General features: G+C 42.2%; 1 protein-coding gene across 1 annotated transcript in view; it reads left to right on the forward strand.

Annotated features, from left to right (window-relative positions):
* The first annotated feature begins 3,764 nt into the window (after window positions 1-3,764).
* SLC22A3 (solute carrier family 22 member 3) overlaps window positions 3,765-13,667 on the forward strand; it is a 50,123-nt gene continuing 40,220 nt past the window's right edge. Inside the window, exon 1 of the mRNA XM_045011431.1 lies at window positions 3,765-4,420. Coding sequence (XP_044867366.1) covers window positions 4,004-4,420 — 417 coding nt within the window. The 5' untranslated portion in view covers window positions 3,765-4,003. The remainder of the gene's footprint in view (window positions 4,421-13,667) is intronic.

Raw genomic sequence — 13,667 nt, forward strand, 5'->3', positions numbered from 1 at the left:
TTGGCACAGCGAGCATTTCCCTCTTTCTCCGGACCAGTTAGATCAGCTTTGTACTTTATAAAGTGATGACTGTTCCAGCAGCAAATGCACTCCTCAACACCAGCATTACTAGCCAATAAATTCTTCCAAAACAATCTCCCAGAAATCAAATGTCAATTTGAAACTTTGATATCCAAACTAACATTGGAGTTCTAGAATAATACTAATGCACACTGCCTGCATCTGTAATTTGATTATTTAAAATTCCTTTATCAACACTCAATCTCACAACACCCAGTGGTGTAAGCAAGTATTAATACGTCATTTTTAGATGGCTAAATGGAAGTCTAGAGACATATTAAGGAATTGTGATCACTTGGGCCTCATCTACACTAGAGTAATGAACCGGCTATATTTAACCAGATAAAGAACAAATGGTTCAGCGCATCCTCACTGAAACATGTTAAGAACACCTGCAGGTTTGTCCTGTGTCCACGCTACCACTAAACCTTTTCAGCCACAGTGTCCTCCAGGTTCTTATCCAACAGTTCATGGCACTGCATTCTGGGAGATTGCACTAGGGCACTAAAATGTTGAAGGCTGGAAGAACTGATGTTCCAATCTGGAGCACTTTCATTTACGGAAGAGAGGTGTTTCACAATTGTTCGAGGGGAAACAAATGTCACTTTGCATGGTAAATTTCTCTAGTATAGACAAGGCCATAATGAGTGATTAATAGGACAGACCCATGAGTTTTGACTCCCAGGCCTGTACCCCAACCACTAGACTGGATTTTCTCCCTTTGCTCTCACCACATAGCTCCAATTCAAGAAGGTTTTTTGAGTTAATGGGCTGGATCCGCTGACCAATTAAAAGTTGGCAAATCAAAACTGATCAAAGGAAATATTTTTTCAGATAACATGTGATTAGACTAGAGCCCCAAACTCATTGCAACTTGAAGTCGTCAAAGTCAAAAACTTAGCAAGAATCAAAAAGGGATAAGGTTAACAAGAATAGCCAGAGTTGTCATAGTTGATGGGAACAAAGGTTTTAGAAGGTGATGTGTCTTGTGCTCTCTATACAACATATGCAGTATAAAGGAACCATGTGGGCAAGGTGAGGTCCAAATAGCCATGTTTACTAATCATATATAACCTGGACCACCTGGCTACACACACACACACTGCTGCTCTGACAGAGTTCTGGTGGAACATAGAGGACAGTGAGGGCCACTAGTGGGCTCACAAACTATTTAAAGGGATGTTACCCTATTCCTGTACACTACAGAAGGGATATTAAACCTCATGCTTCAGGCCATAAGCCAATTTCTAACAAAGATCAGAAGGAAATATAATGTCTTCAGGAAATTACCCCACATCTAACTACCATGAGGTGCTTACACGCTCCTCTGAAGTGTCTGGTGCTGCCCATTGTCAGAGACAGGACACCGGACTAGATGGACTGTTGGCCTGATCCAGTATGGCAATTCCTTTGGTCTTATGTTCTTAATTCCAGCGATTTTCACCAGCTGAAGATCTGCCCCAATATGTCTAATTTCCAGGTGTCCCCTTTATCTGCAGTATTATTGTAATATAAATTAAGCCTATTTGTCTCAGATGGTAATTTGACCCATTGGTGCTGCTGTTCCTATTGTTCCCATTATTCTCGGTTGTTATGAGCTGAGACAAAATGGCTACTAAATTTCACAGCACAAAGCCTCTTCTTAGAAAATACACTGCTGGTCATCCCTCTGTACAGGAGTGAGGCAAACTCCCTTTATTGGTGGGTCTAGTGTAGGGCTGGGTGAAATTTTTCAGCTGAAATTTTTTCCCAGAGAAGTTTTAGATTCAGAGACATCAAAGCATATTACAAATTCATGTCAATGTCACCTACAAAAATCCCAAAATGGAAATGTTTTGGTTTGATATTTTCCAAATGAAATGTTTTGATATTCTGTTTCCAAATTTCCTTTAATTTTATTTTTAAAAGATAGTTAAGAACAAAAACGATTTAGTGAAAAGAAATGTTTCATTCAACCCCAAGCGATTTTTTTTGGCTCTCTAATTTGCTATTAATGTTTCTGTTTGACCCAAAATGATTTATTTTTCAAAACAGCTGGCAACTGAAAACGCTGTTACATGCCCAGCTCTAGTTTAGTGCCGTTACAGAGTCTGCCTGTGTTTCTTGGTTTTTACCGTCCAACTTTTGGCTTGACTAGGACAACTGGGGGACTCAAGTGATGATATTTCAAAATTATGTGTTGGGAGCTGTGTTCACATGGATGGGAACTGAGCTTGCCAACCAAACACAAGCACCGTTCTGTAACAACTTCCAGATACAGAGTCTAGCTGATAAAAGGGATGATGGTTAGAAGAAATGTTTGTCTTTTAGATTCCTCAGGGTTGTTTTTTTTAAATCTGACAGTTGGTGGGGCTTTGCTAAACTAAGTCTTTTTTCATTTCATATTTGAGTGGTCATATTTTAAATGCAGATTTTATCACAAAGGAGTGAAATTATAAGAGGCTTGGAATTTGGGTTGAATTCAGCTAAGCATGGCCCTCTCAGCCACTGATTGTCCTGAGAAAAGTTCTCCTCCCTGATAATTGAGATTTTCAGGGATAAGCCCTCTTTCTTTTGGACTCTTCAGTTTTATTGGCTTCACAGATAACTCTGGTGGCAAAAAAAACCCACCCACTTTTGTCTGCAACTGGCCAGAAGATTGCACCACACCACGTCAGACACAGACCTGCCCACAGTGAGCCTGCATTCATGCTCTCCCGGTTTCATTATTTTGCAACTCACAAGTCATCGTGAGCACATCACCTCAGATCTGTGCTTCCTCCCAGGGCACCATTTCAAGTTGTCTGTACTGATATTCAAAGCCCTCCATGGGATTGGACCTAGCTACCTAAAAGATTGCTTCTATCTCCACAACCATAACATTCCATCAATGACAACAATGACCAGTAAGAGACAGGTAATTGCCAAAGACAGAACTGCCCTGGGAACTGGACCTCGACTTATTCCTGTAAAGAGATAAGAGTGGCCACAAATCTCACCACTTTCAGAATTCTAAATGCAAAACCCATCCTTTCTGTGGCTTAGATTGCCCTCTGGAAGTGTCACCCACCCCCAGCCCACTTTGATCTCTGGCCCCCACAAGTCCCTGGCCCTTTATCAACTAACTAAATGTATAGCTCCTCTGGGAAAGGAGAGAGCAGGGGATGCTCAGATACTAAGATGAATGAGGCCGTATAAAAACCTACATAAACAGGTCAAAGCACAAATAGACCTATTTTGAAAAGAAGCTCCAATATTTTGGGCATACGCTACCTGACAACCTTTCTTTAATTATAACATAGAAAGGAAAAAGCAGTTCCAATGAAAGCTGCACAGATGGCTCAATAGCACTTTGGATGAGCACTAGAACATTGCTGCAGAAATAACTCCTGTGTGCCGAAGGGGAGACTTCATAGCTTTTTATGAACATTTCTGTCACTGCCACCCAGAACGTTGACAGCATCGCTCATTGCTACTTTTGCAGCAGCTTCCCCTCGGTTATGTTTTTATTTAACACTCTGCATTTTTCTGGGACCCCTTTGTAAAGACAACTGCAGTACACCATTGCCTGCAGAGCTGGTGTTTACTGCACGTCTGTCCCTAAAGAGTTAATTGTTTTTATTACATAATCTGTTTAACATTCTGGATAGGAAACACACGCCCCCTTCTCTCTTACCGTATGTTTACCCACTTTATATTGCTCTCCTAAACTGCTGTGTGTAAGCCTCATGCCTCTTGACATACTGTAACACTCTGGGTGGGTCTGTGGAACTTTGCTCTGTTCCAAAGCTGCTTATGCTACTGTGATTATGTGTGTGTGTGTGTGTGTGAGGAGAGGGAGAGAGAGAGAGAGACAGTCCACACAGATACGGCTACAGGAAGCACTAGCACTAGTTACAAAGTTTGAAAGCTGTTGACTCTGCCATCTCTTGGATCCCTCCGAATTGAAAACCTACTGCACACAATGCCGTCTTTTGATGAGGTTTTAAAAGAAGCTGGGGAATTTGGAAGGTTCCAAAAGAGGGTCTTTTTCCTCCTTTGCCAGACAGGCATAACTTTTTCTTTTCTATTTGTTGGAGTGGTATTTCTTGGGCACGCACCAGAGCACTATTGGTGCAGGATCCCTGGTGCAGCTGAATTAAGTGAGAGATGTGGCTGGACCCTTGAAGAGGAACAAAACTATACTGTGCCGGCTCTGAACCTGGTGAACAGGTTTTCCAGTGGCCAGTGTGAGAGATTTGACATAGAGTGGAATAACACCTCTGTGAGCTGTGCCAACCCACTGTCCCACTTTACTAATCGCAGTTTGGACAATGTGCCGCTTACTTCATGCCAGGATGGCTGGGTATACAAACAACCCCACTCAACGATCGTCAGTGAGGTAAGGGAAATCAAAATTTTCCAATCAGTGTTTTCATTGTCAGAGCGGGATTGTAAAATAAAAATCAATTGCTAGAGCAATACATATGGAGTATAGATGTTTTTGATGAAAACTTTATTCTTGTCCCATTAAAGTTTCTCTGAAATTTCCAACTGAATCAGGATATTGAGTATTCTCAAGCAGTAATACCAGGGTGAGCTAATCTGAAAGATCCTTAGTATTGACTCTCTGGAGCAGATGAACTCAAATGGGGATACTGCTTTCTTGCCGCTGTAATGCTGGACTAAAATAAACAAAGAGTAATGTCATTGCAACTGAGGCATTAGAGTGGTCATTTAAGGGCAGGTCCTTGGCTGGTATAAATTAATGTTGCTCAATTGACTGCTGCTGATTTATAGCAGCTCATGATCTGCCCAGTTATATGGATATTATATAATTTATTTGAGTAAGCATCTAGACTTACTAGTAATAAATAATTAGTATCTAACCACTTCTGTGTGTCCTGAGCCTCGATAGGAAAATAGAATTACGTTGGTTGTCATTAAAAATTCAGATTTTGCCAAGAGTTACCACACACTGGTATCTGAAATGCCAGAGTTATTTCCTGTAGAATGGAAAACTGCAGTCACTCCATTACTCCTTTTGTGGTATGTGTTGGCAAATAGTTATTCTTTATTGGGCCGCAAAAGGACAACCAATAAGCTGTGCTAGATCTTGATTATAGACGTGTAGTCGGTGCAGTACAATGTGACTCTAATCCATAGCCTCAGCACTAGAGGTGCATGTGTATGTAAATAACGGTGATAACTGTAGTGCTCGGAAACACCATAACTAAAATACATTTACATAAATTAGGTATGTAATCTTCATGAAGTGTTGTATACTGTATCAAAACCACCACATGATTTGACTGCTGTGCCCATGGTCCTGCAATCTTCCCATTATTATTTATTTGTATGTGATGACCAGGACCTGGGAAGTCAGACCTAGTGGTTGGAGCAGGAGTCGGGGCAGGTCGGGTACCAGGAGGTCAGATCCAGGATAGACCAGAGGGCAAACCAAGAGTCAAGTGTCAGTAGGCAGGCCAAGTCAGATACTGGGAGGTCAGAGTTCCAGGTACGCCAGAGAACAAAAGCGAGAGTCATGCGTCAGAAAGATAACTAACTCAGGTACTGCATGGTCAGAGTCCGCAACAGGTCAGAGGGCAAACCGAGAGTTAGGAGGCAGGCAGGATCAGAAGCTGGAGTCTAGGATCTCTCACAAGCAGGGTCTGGAGCAGAGACATGCAGGCAGTCTATGTTGTTGCTCAGAGAGCTCCCTTTCATGGCTTCCTGGTTTATATACTGGTATCAGCCAGTCAGAGGGCTTTCTGAAGCTGCCACTCCAGTCCTGGTGGTTGGTACTTTCTGCCAAACCCAGTCTCACAGGATCTTCCCATGGAAGCCCAGCCTAAGCCTCCTGTGGCAATGTGGAGGCATCAGCAGCCCTAAGCCCCCACAGTTCCATCCCTGCAGGTTCTCACTTTATATTACCATAGTGCCATGGTGCCCCAGTCCTGGATCAGGACCCCCTTGTGCTAGGTGCTGTACAAAGAGACAGTCCCTAACCCAAAGAGTTTATAGTCTCATCCTCCTTTCCTCAGCCCGTCCTGTCATCAGTTGTTCTACTTTGTCTCTTCTTAGGTTATGACGTCTTCAGGGCAGGAAACTTTCCTTATACGCATTCCGTAAAGTGCCTAGAACACTGTATGCCCTGAATAAATGTTAAATAAAAGCAAATGAGCGGCCCTGGAGATTGGTAACTGGATACAGAACATCCACCTTCAGGTCATAGAATCAAAGCTGGTTCAGGTTAGCAATAACTGAAAACTAGAATAAGCTGCTGAGTGCGAGCTGTTTGCAACGTGTCAGTGTCATAATTTACTCCCTGGCAGATAAGAATCCACACCTCAAAAAACATTAATCACAGACTTCACTGAGTAGATTTGTTTGCTGTCTCAGCAATGGATTGAATGGGCAAGGAAAATTAAATATGTTCAGATTCCTAGGAGTGGCTATTCCAGGTGAGGGCTGAATCTCACTGGCAGGGGAAACTTGCACTGCTGCCTATGTCATACTTGTCCGGGAGATGTACAGAGAAATTCAGCCTCCAGAGCTTTCAGTCCAGTACCATTTAACTGACATTATTTTTAAAATGAAAATTGGGTGCGTGTGTGGGGGTGGGATGGGGGGCAGTGAGATTACTTTTTTGTCCATGCTTTTTCAGCTGTTGACCCTGATGACTGTTGAAAGTGGGTGAGCAAAACCAGCAATGTAAAGCTTCACTCAGAGTCCATTTATAGCAGCAGTAGGTAAAAGATTATTCTGTATCTGATGCAACCACTATGATTTTGCATCAGCAGCAAGAAAAAAACCCTCCCTGCTCACTAGCTAATGCATCGAGAAAATGAAACTTGTGAGTCGTCAAAGCAAGTAGTGGGAGCTGAAGTTCAAAGTTCCATTGGCAAACATCTTCAGACTGTACCACATTCACCTATGTGTTCAGCAGCGCGCATGTAAGTGAAAAGCAGGGCTACAGGGAAAAAGAAGGTGACCAATGGAATGGTGAATGGGAACCTTACGGCAATGCTCCAGGTGCACATGAACAAGCTGCTGAAAACCAGCCAAATAAGAAGTGTGGTTTTGATTTTCACCACTGTTGCGTGCCAAATCCTCTACCAAAAATAATAAGAAGGAGGTTGGATGGCTCATATAAGGTGTGGGGAGGAAAGGCCACTGGACAAGAGTGCTCTTACTGACTGAGGAGATTTTCAAAGGCATGAAGGCTGTTAGGCATCCAACTCCCATTGGACATGACTGGAAGTTGGGCACCTAATTGTCCTTTATGCCTTAGAAAATCTACCCCCTAAGCCTCTGAATATTCTTCTGTAAAATAACAGGCCCTTGTACAATGCCTAAAGACAAGGACATAAGAATAGTAATAGGCTAGAGAGCATGTCCTTCTTTCCCAGGTGACCATATGGTATACCAAGTAGCAGCATTCACAGGACTCTTTTCAGACTCCAAAGGCCTGATTCAAAGAGTTCTGGGATCAGTAGAAAGACTTCCATTGACTTCACTGGGCTGTGGATCAGGGCCCAAGAGTCCAGTCCCTGTAGCTTGGATCTGGCTCCAACATACCTAACTATCAGCTTTACTCATCTACTAAGCAGTGACACAGCAGGCAATTCACAATGTAAACATGTTAAATATAACACACTTGGAAAGGGAAGACCAAGTTAATCCTAAATTAGGACTTCCATAAAATTTAGATGAGAAATCAAGTTAGACATAATAGTGTCCTATCTAATTTGACCATTGAAACAGCTACGCCTTTTCTAATGTGCCTGCTCTTTCTAAACCCTCCATTTTTATACAAATGAACTGTTCTTTTTGTACTCTGTTTAAACATGTGTTATTTCATATCTGATTAAGTTTCTCGAGAACATGACCAGGGAGACTAAATCAAAAGGATGATTTAGCATAGTAATCTGAAAAGCAGATGTTCGTGGGAGGGAGAGACTTGAAAAGCAGCAATGATGAAAGAAATTTGCAGGGGGCTATTAGACAGCAAATTAGGCACAAGTTTGCAGTGTGATACGGTAGCTCAAAGACAAATGCAAACACAGGCTGCTATGCAAAGATGTCACCCCACAGAACAGGGGTGTAACAGTTCCACTCTCTCCGGTTCTTATGTAATCACACCTGAAATGCTGCATTCAGTTCTGAGCACCTTATAACCAGAGAGAGAAAAATGATCAGAGGACTGGAGGGATTGATTTGTGAGGAATTATTAAATTAATGAAATATGCAGGGCGGGCTTCTCATCTTTGTTCTGATCCCTTCACACTGCTATGGTGGTGCAAAAGGGTCTGGCTCTCTCCGTGGGAAACACCTGTATATGGTGTCAATTTCTATTATTTTATGTCTAGTTAATTTGTTAAATTGTTTCGAAATAGTTCCACAGGCAGCTTCAGTTACAGTAACCACTAAGTAAAAGTAATTGTTTGGTTTGATGGGAACTCCGGAGCTGGCACATGAGCAGCACCTGAAGTGCCTGATGCCTATTCCATTGTAGCTGGATTAATTAAATTACATCTAGGGTAGGTGCCTGGAAGCGGGTCCTTTCACAATGAGGTATTTTAAGGAGGAGAAGGAGAAAAGAATCCGCTATAACATCCATTATGGACAACACTTGGCAACTCTATTTAGCTTCTTCAGGCCTTAATGATGGGTGAAACAGCAAAACCTAAGATTCATTTATAAAACATTCTTGGTATCTTATGGAGGTACAACAGCAAGTCCTCTTTCTCCTTGCCACTGCAGCTTGAAGTTTTGCATATTGTACCAGGATGGGTTGTGGACTCTACAGCTTTGGGTCATGCTTTTCCTTGCAGGCACCTAAAATCAGACAGAGTTGCCTTACAAAAGGCAAACCCATTAACTCTCAGTACATAATGCAGCTAGAGCCCTTTAGTTCCCTGATCCTGAGGTGGAATAAAGCTAGACAAAATAGTGATCAAAATGATTTTAAGATGCAGATTGCAGCAAATGCACTGAAATCAGTTTGACTTTATCTGTAAAACCTCACAACAATTCCACAAATGTAATTAAGTTTCCCTTTTTAAGAGAACACTCAAAGCTCAGTGAAATTAAGTATTTGGGAAATACCCCCAAAATAAAATCAAATATTGTTTCCACTTGTTTTTCTTGAGCTTTTGTTACTCCTCATGAACCTGGAAAAAGAAACTAGTTGGGTCAGCAGTAGGTTTGGAATCAAATGGCTTGTCAGATTTTGCTGGGAAAGGGAACCGTAGAGGAGATACAGATCTTGGCTTAAATTCATTCCCCATTTATGGCAGATGATATCAGCATAAATAATGCGGGGGTCCAGATTGCATTTCCTTAGGAATGGGAGTGGAGTCACTAAAAGGCAGTTCCGCAAATGGGTGGTGCAGGCTGAAAAGAGGATGTGGCTAGAGCTGCAAGAAGGTGCAGTGATTCAGCAGCTCCATACAGTGGACCAGAAATTGGAAAGAAAAAAAAAAAAGCTGAGCCTAGATCATTTCCACTAACTACTGATAAAGCTTTGCAAAGGGTGGGTAATTTTCGCCAAACATTTTTGGCAATGATGACGCCTAGTGGTATGTTAATGGATTGTAGACAAATCTACAGATTCAGATGCCAGCAGAGACAGTAATCTATGGATTCATCAACTGCGAATAGCAAAGCTGGTGTGTTCCATACTGAATAGCAGCCTTTCTGGCACACGTTTAGCATAATGAACTGATTCCAATGTGGCCTCTCAGCAACACTTTCTTATGACGAAAGTTATGTAATTTTGAGACTTGGCAACAATTCATTGCCCAAGTGTGAGGTCTGAGAAGGACAAATCATCACCAGAACACATTATCCTACTACACTTGTTGCAAATAAATCATCATGCTCTGATACTTGGCAGCTGTCTCAAAAAACCAGGACAATATTTTCAAAGAGATCAGTAACCAGTTCAGTAATGTTTACCTTACAACTTTTACAGCATCTTAAAGCAGTGACTAACATGACAGTCAAAGCTTTGGTGGAGAGAAAACAGCTGTTCCTTTTTCTATACTACTCCAGAAGAATTAATTCGACATTACGGAAAAGCCCCAAAGCCTACACTTACCTTGATTAGTACGTCTGGGTTAATCCAAGAAATCAGTGCTACTCTTTCATATTATCATGTAGGGTTTGAGGAGCAGTGAGAGGGTGGCGGGAGCGGACAAGGGACTGATTTAGTGCCAAGAGATGGGTTCACTACAAATTCTCAGTAAGGTTTCCCCCATATAAAAATGATTGTGCTTCAGGTAGGGCAGATCTTCCCAGCCCCATTTATTTCAGAGAAGCTGCACCAATTTACACTGGATGAGAAGCTGGGACATTGACTTCAAAGATTTGATAACTGCTATTTTCTTCTATGTTTGCACAGAGTTGGGATGAGTTTAGAAATCTCTCCTTATTTTGCCAGTGTGAAGGCAGCAGTGGTAATAAGAAAAGAAAAAGTTTAAAAAAAGAAAAAAGAAAGGAGGCCGATTTCACATTAGAAAGCTTGGTATCATTCTGGGTGGTCTACAAGAGATTCAAGCTGGACCCTGAAGGCATGTATGAAAATTCAGGCAAAAAACAAAAACAAAATCAAAACCAAACAAACCCCACTACTCGGGTTCTTGCGACACAGCAACTTAAGAGTGAAGTCTGATCTGCCGTTTTATTTTGTCATTATGGAGTTCCACCGATGTGCTCACCTCTGAACAAGGTAGAGTAGAAAATCTGCCCTGAGGAGGTCTCTTAGCACATCTTGTTCTGATAAAACAAAGAAAAGGGGCTGTTTACCCCCCACCCACACCTGAGCTGAATCAGCTTGAAGTTTGATTTCAGTGAAGTGCTGGTGAAAAATGCTTTGGAGTATGAGAGAATCGATACACCCCCAAAGCAAGTAGAGACTGGGTAGCAGCAGTCTGAGCTGTCCCAGGTTGCCCTAGCAATGTACTTCCGCCCTCCCCTGGAGGCACCACCTGCAGAACTGAGAGAATAAACTGGTCTTCTATTAATACTGCCAAGTAGGATGTCCGTTTTGCTGGTGGTTTTTTCAAATGGACACTTGTTCAGCCAGAACTGGGCTGAGACCTTCAATTCATTGTAGACGGGCATAGAAAAACACCTAGTATTGGTCAATTAATGAATAATAGTTGTAAATCAAATATTTACTTATCTCACCTGTCTCTTGTGAAGATTAGTTGTGACTGACTGTACAGTGCTTTCAGATCCTCAGGCCAAAGGTGCAATGCTTCCAGGTCCTCTGATGAATTATTATCATGTAAGGCAATGCAGGGGTGAATCTGGGAAGTCAGGGAAAGGTATACATGGTGCTGAAGGACTAAGGTATGAGCTTTCCAGTATCCCGCTCAGTACCGGAACAGAAGACTGTCCTTAGTTGTATCACAGGGACGGGGGGCCCAATCCAAAGCTTATTGAAGCCATGGAAAGACCCTGTCAACTTCAGTAGCCTTTGGCTCAGGTCCCAAATCACTTGCACCTCTATACGGAAAAGCGAGGTGCTGCTGAATACCTATAACTCCCATTGTCATCAGTCCTTGAACTACACAGAAAGATTGTGGAGTACTTGCTATCCCCTAACTCAATCTGAGTGTCAGTCCAAAATAAAAAATATCTGTTCTCTGACAGACATACTGTGAGGGGAGACACTGTAATAACCATTTTGTTTGCCAGGTATTAGTCATGACCTTGACCTTCTCAGTGCTCATTTCAGACCCATCCTCCTCCTTTGTTTAAAGGTTATTTCAGCTGTGAAATCCTTAGACATGTTGGGGATTTCCTTCCCTCTCTCTAGGGAGATAGATAACTTAATACTCTTTTCTTGGCTAAGTAAAATAGGCAAAGTAAACTAAAATGGTCCCAAATAATTGCACCACAGTTTAAAAAAAAATCATTGGAGTTTGGTCTGAATGTCTGTTCAATGGGTGGTGAGAGCATTTAGCACCTTCCAGGCATCTGGCTCCTCACCAGGGGATACTTTCATCCCCTACAATCCGGCAGCTCCAAGGGACTTGGTGGGGGAAGTATTGACATCAGCTTTCCCCTCTTCATTCCTTTATTTATAACCCAGTGCAGGTGAGAGTCATGGCACTGTCCTGAAGTAGGTGGTTTCTTCTCTCCTAAGCTCCTACCTCGACTGCTCGCAGTGACTGGTCTCTGCACATGTCACTGGAGGAGAGAGCAGAGGAGTTCAGATTGGTACTGGTTATGAATTCATCTACCATATTAAATTGAGGAAGAATATAGTTCAAGCATATAGTGTGAAAATGTGCATTTTGTTACGTACTGTATGGAAACTGTGTTAACAAATGAAGTGTGTAGCCCACAAGTTGTCAGTGCAGCCCTCAGTGTTGTAAAATGTGGACATCCCAGCCTTAAGCAGTGCATTATTGTGTGTGTGGACAAGTGGTTTCTGACACACACATCAATGGATGCTGAGGAGCTGAGCCTGAAATTAACTTACCTCCTTAACTTCCTCCGAATGTTAGGTCTTCCATTTGAATTAGACTCAGAATAGAGGGGCAAAGTTCTGGTCTGGGCCTGAACTTGTCCAAATTTTGGGGAGAAAGGGAGCACAGTGGCTGAGAGACAGAAAGGCAAATCCTCAGAATTAGATGTGAATCTAGATCCAAACTTGCCCAGTGTTTGTGAGATGCTCAGACCTGAGGTTTTTGGTTTAGACCACCCCTAGTGTGACCTCTCAGAAATCTTTTATAGTTTATTTTCAGCAGACGCACTATACAGCTCTGATTTCACAGGGCTGCCAAGTTGGAAAGGTTAATAAGAAACAATGAAAGATGACGCAAGACATATGAGGCCCAGGCAGAAAGGGCTCTGGATTTTTGGATTCTCTACATTACTGACCCTGGACACCAAGCAGAAGATTGAGAGGGAGGTTTGTGACCCCCTCCATTCTGAAGCCTATATTTTCTTTTCCCATGCACAAAGAGCAAAGCATTCCTTTCAATGACTGTGAGCACAATTTGTGAACAATGGTTCAGTCTGGACCTTAGGTCTTTATAGCTACAGAACAGATACAGCCTGGTACACTTCTGCACATTTCTGCATGGGATCACTGCTAGGACTGAGAGGGTGGTTGGGGTTCCAGTCATAGGTCATCTAGTCCAGTCCCCTGCACTCAAAGGAGAACTAAGACAGACCATTCCTGACAGGTTTTTGTCTAACCTGTTCTTAAAAACCTCTAATGACAAAGATACCACAATCTCCCTATGCAATTTGTTCCAGTGCTTAACTATCCTGACAGAAAGTTTTTTCTAATGTCCAACCTAAGCCTCTCTTGCTGCAATTTAAGCCCATTGCTTCTGGTCCTGTCCTCAGAGGATAAGAAGAACAATTTTTCACCCTCCACCTTGTAACACCTTTTATGTACTTGAAAACTGTTATCATGTCCCCTCTCAGTCTTCTCTTCTCCAGACTAAACAAACCCAATTTTTTCCAATCTTTCCTCATAGGCCATGTTTTCTAGACATTTACATTACACTTTTACATTACCTTAAACCTTTACATTCACATTAAAACCACGCCTTTTTGTTGAGGCTGCCAACCAGGGTGCTAGTTGCTAGTGAATGTTCTGAAATGGGGTTGATTCTCTT

Source organism: Mauremys mutica, chromosome 3 (assembly GCF_020497125.1).
Source record: "Mauremys mutica isolate MM-2020 ecotype Southern chromosome 3, ASM2049712v1, whole genome shotgun sequence".
NCBI lineage: Eukaryota > Metazoa > Chordata > Testudines > Geoemydidae > Mauremys > Mauremys mutica.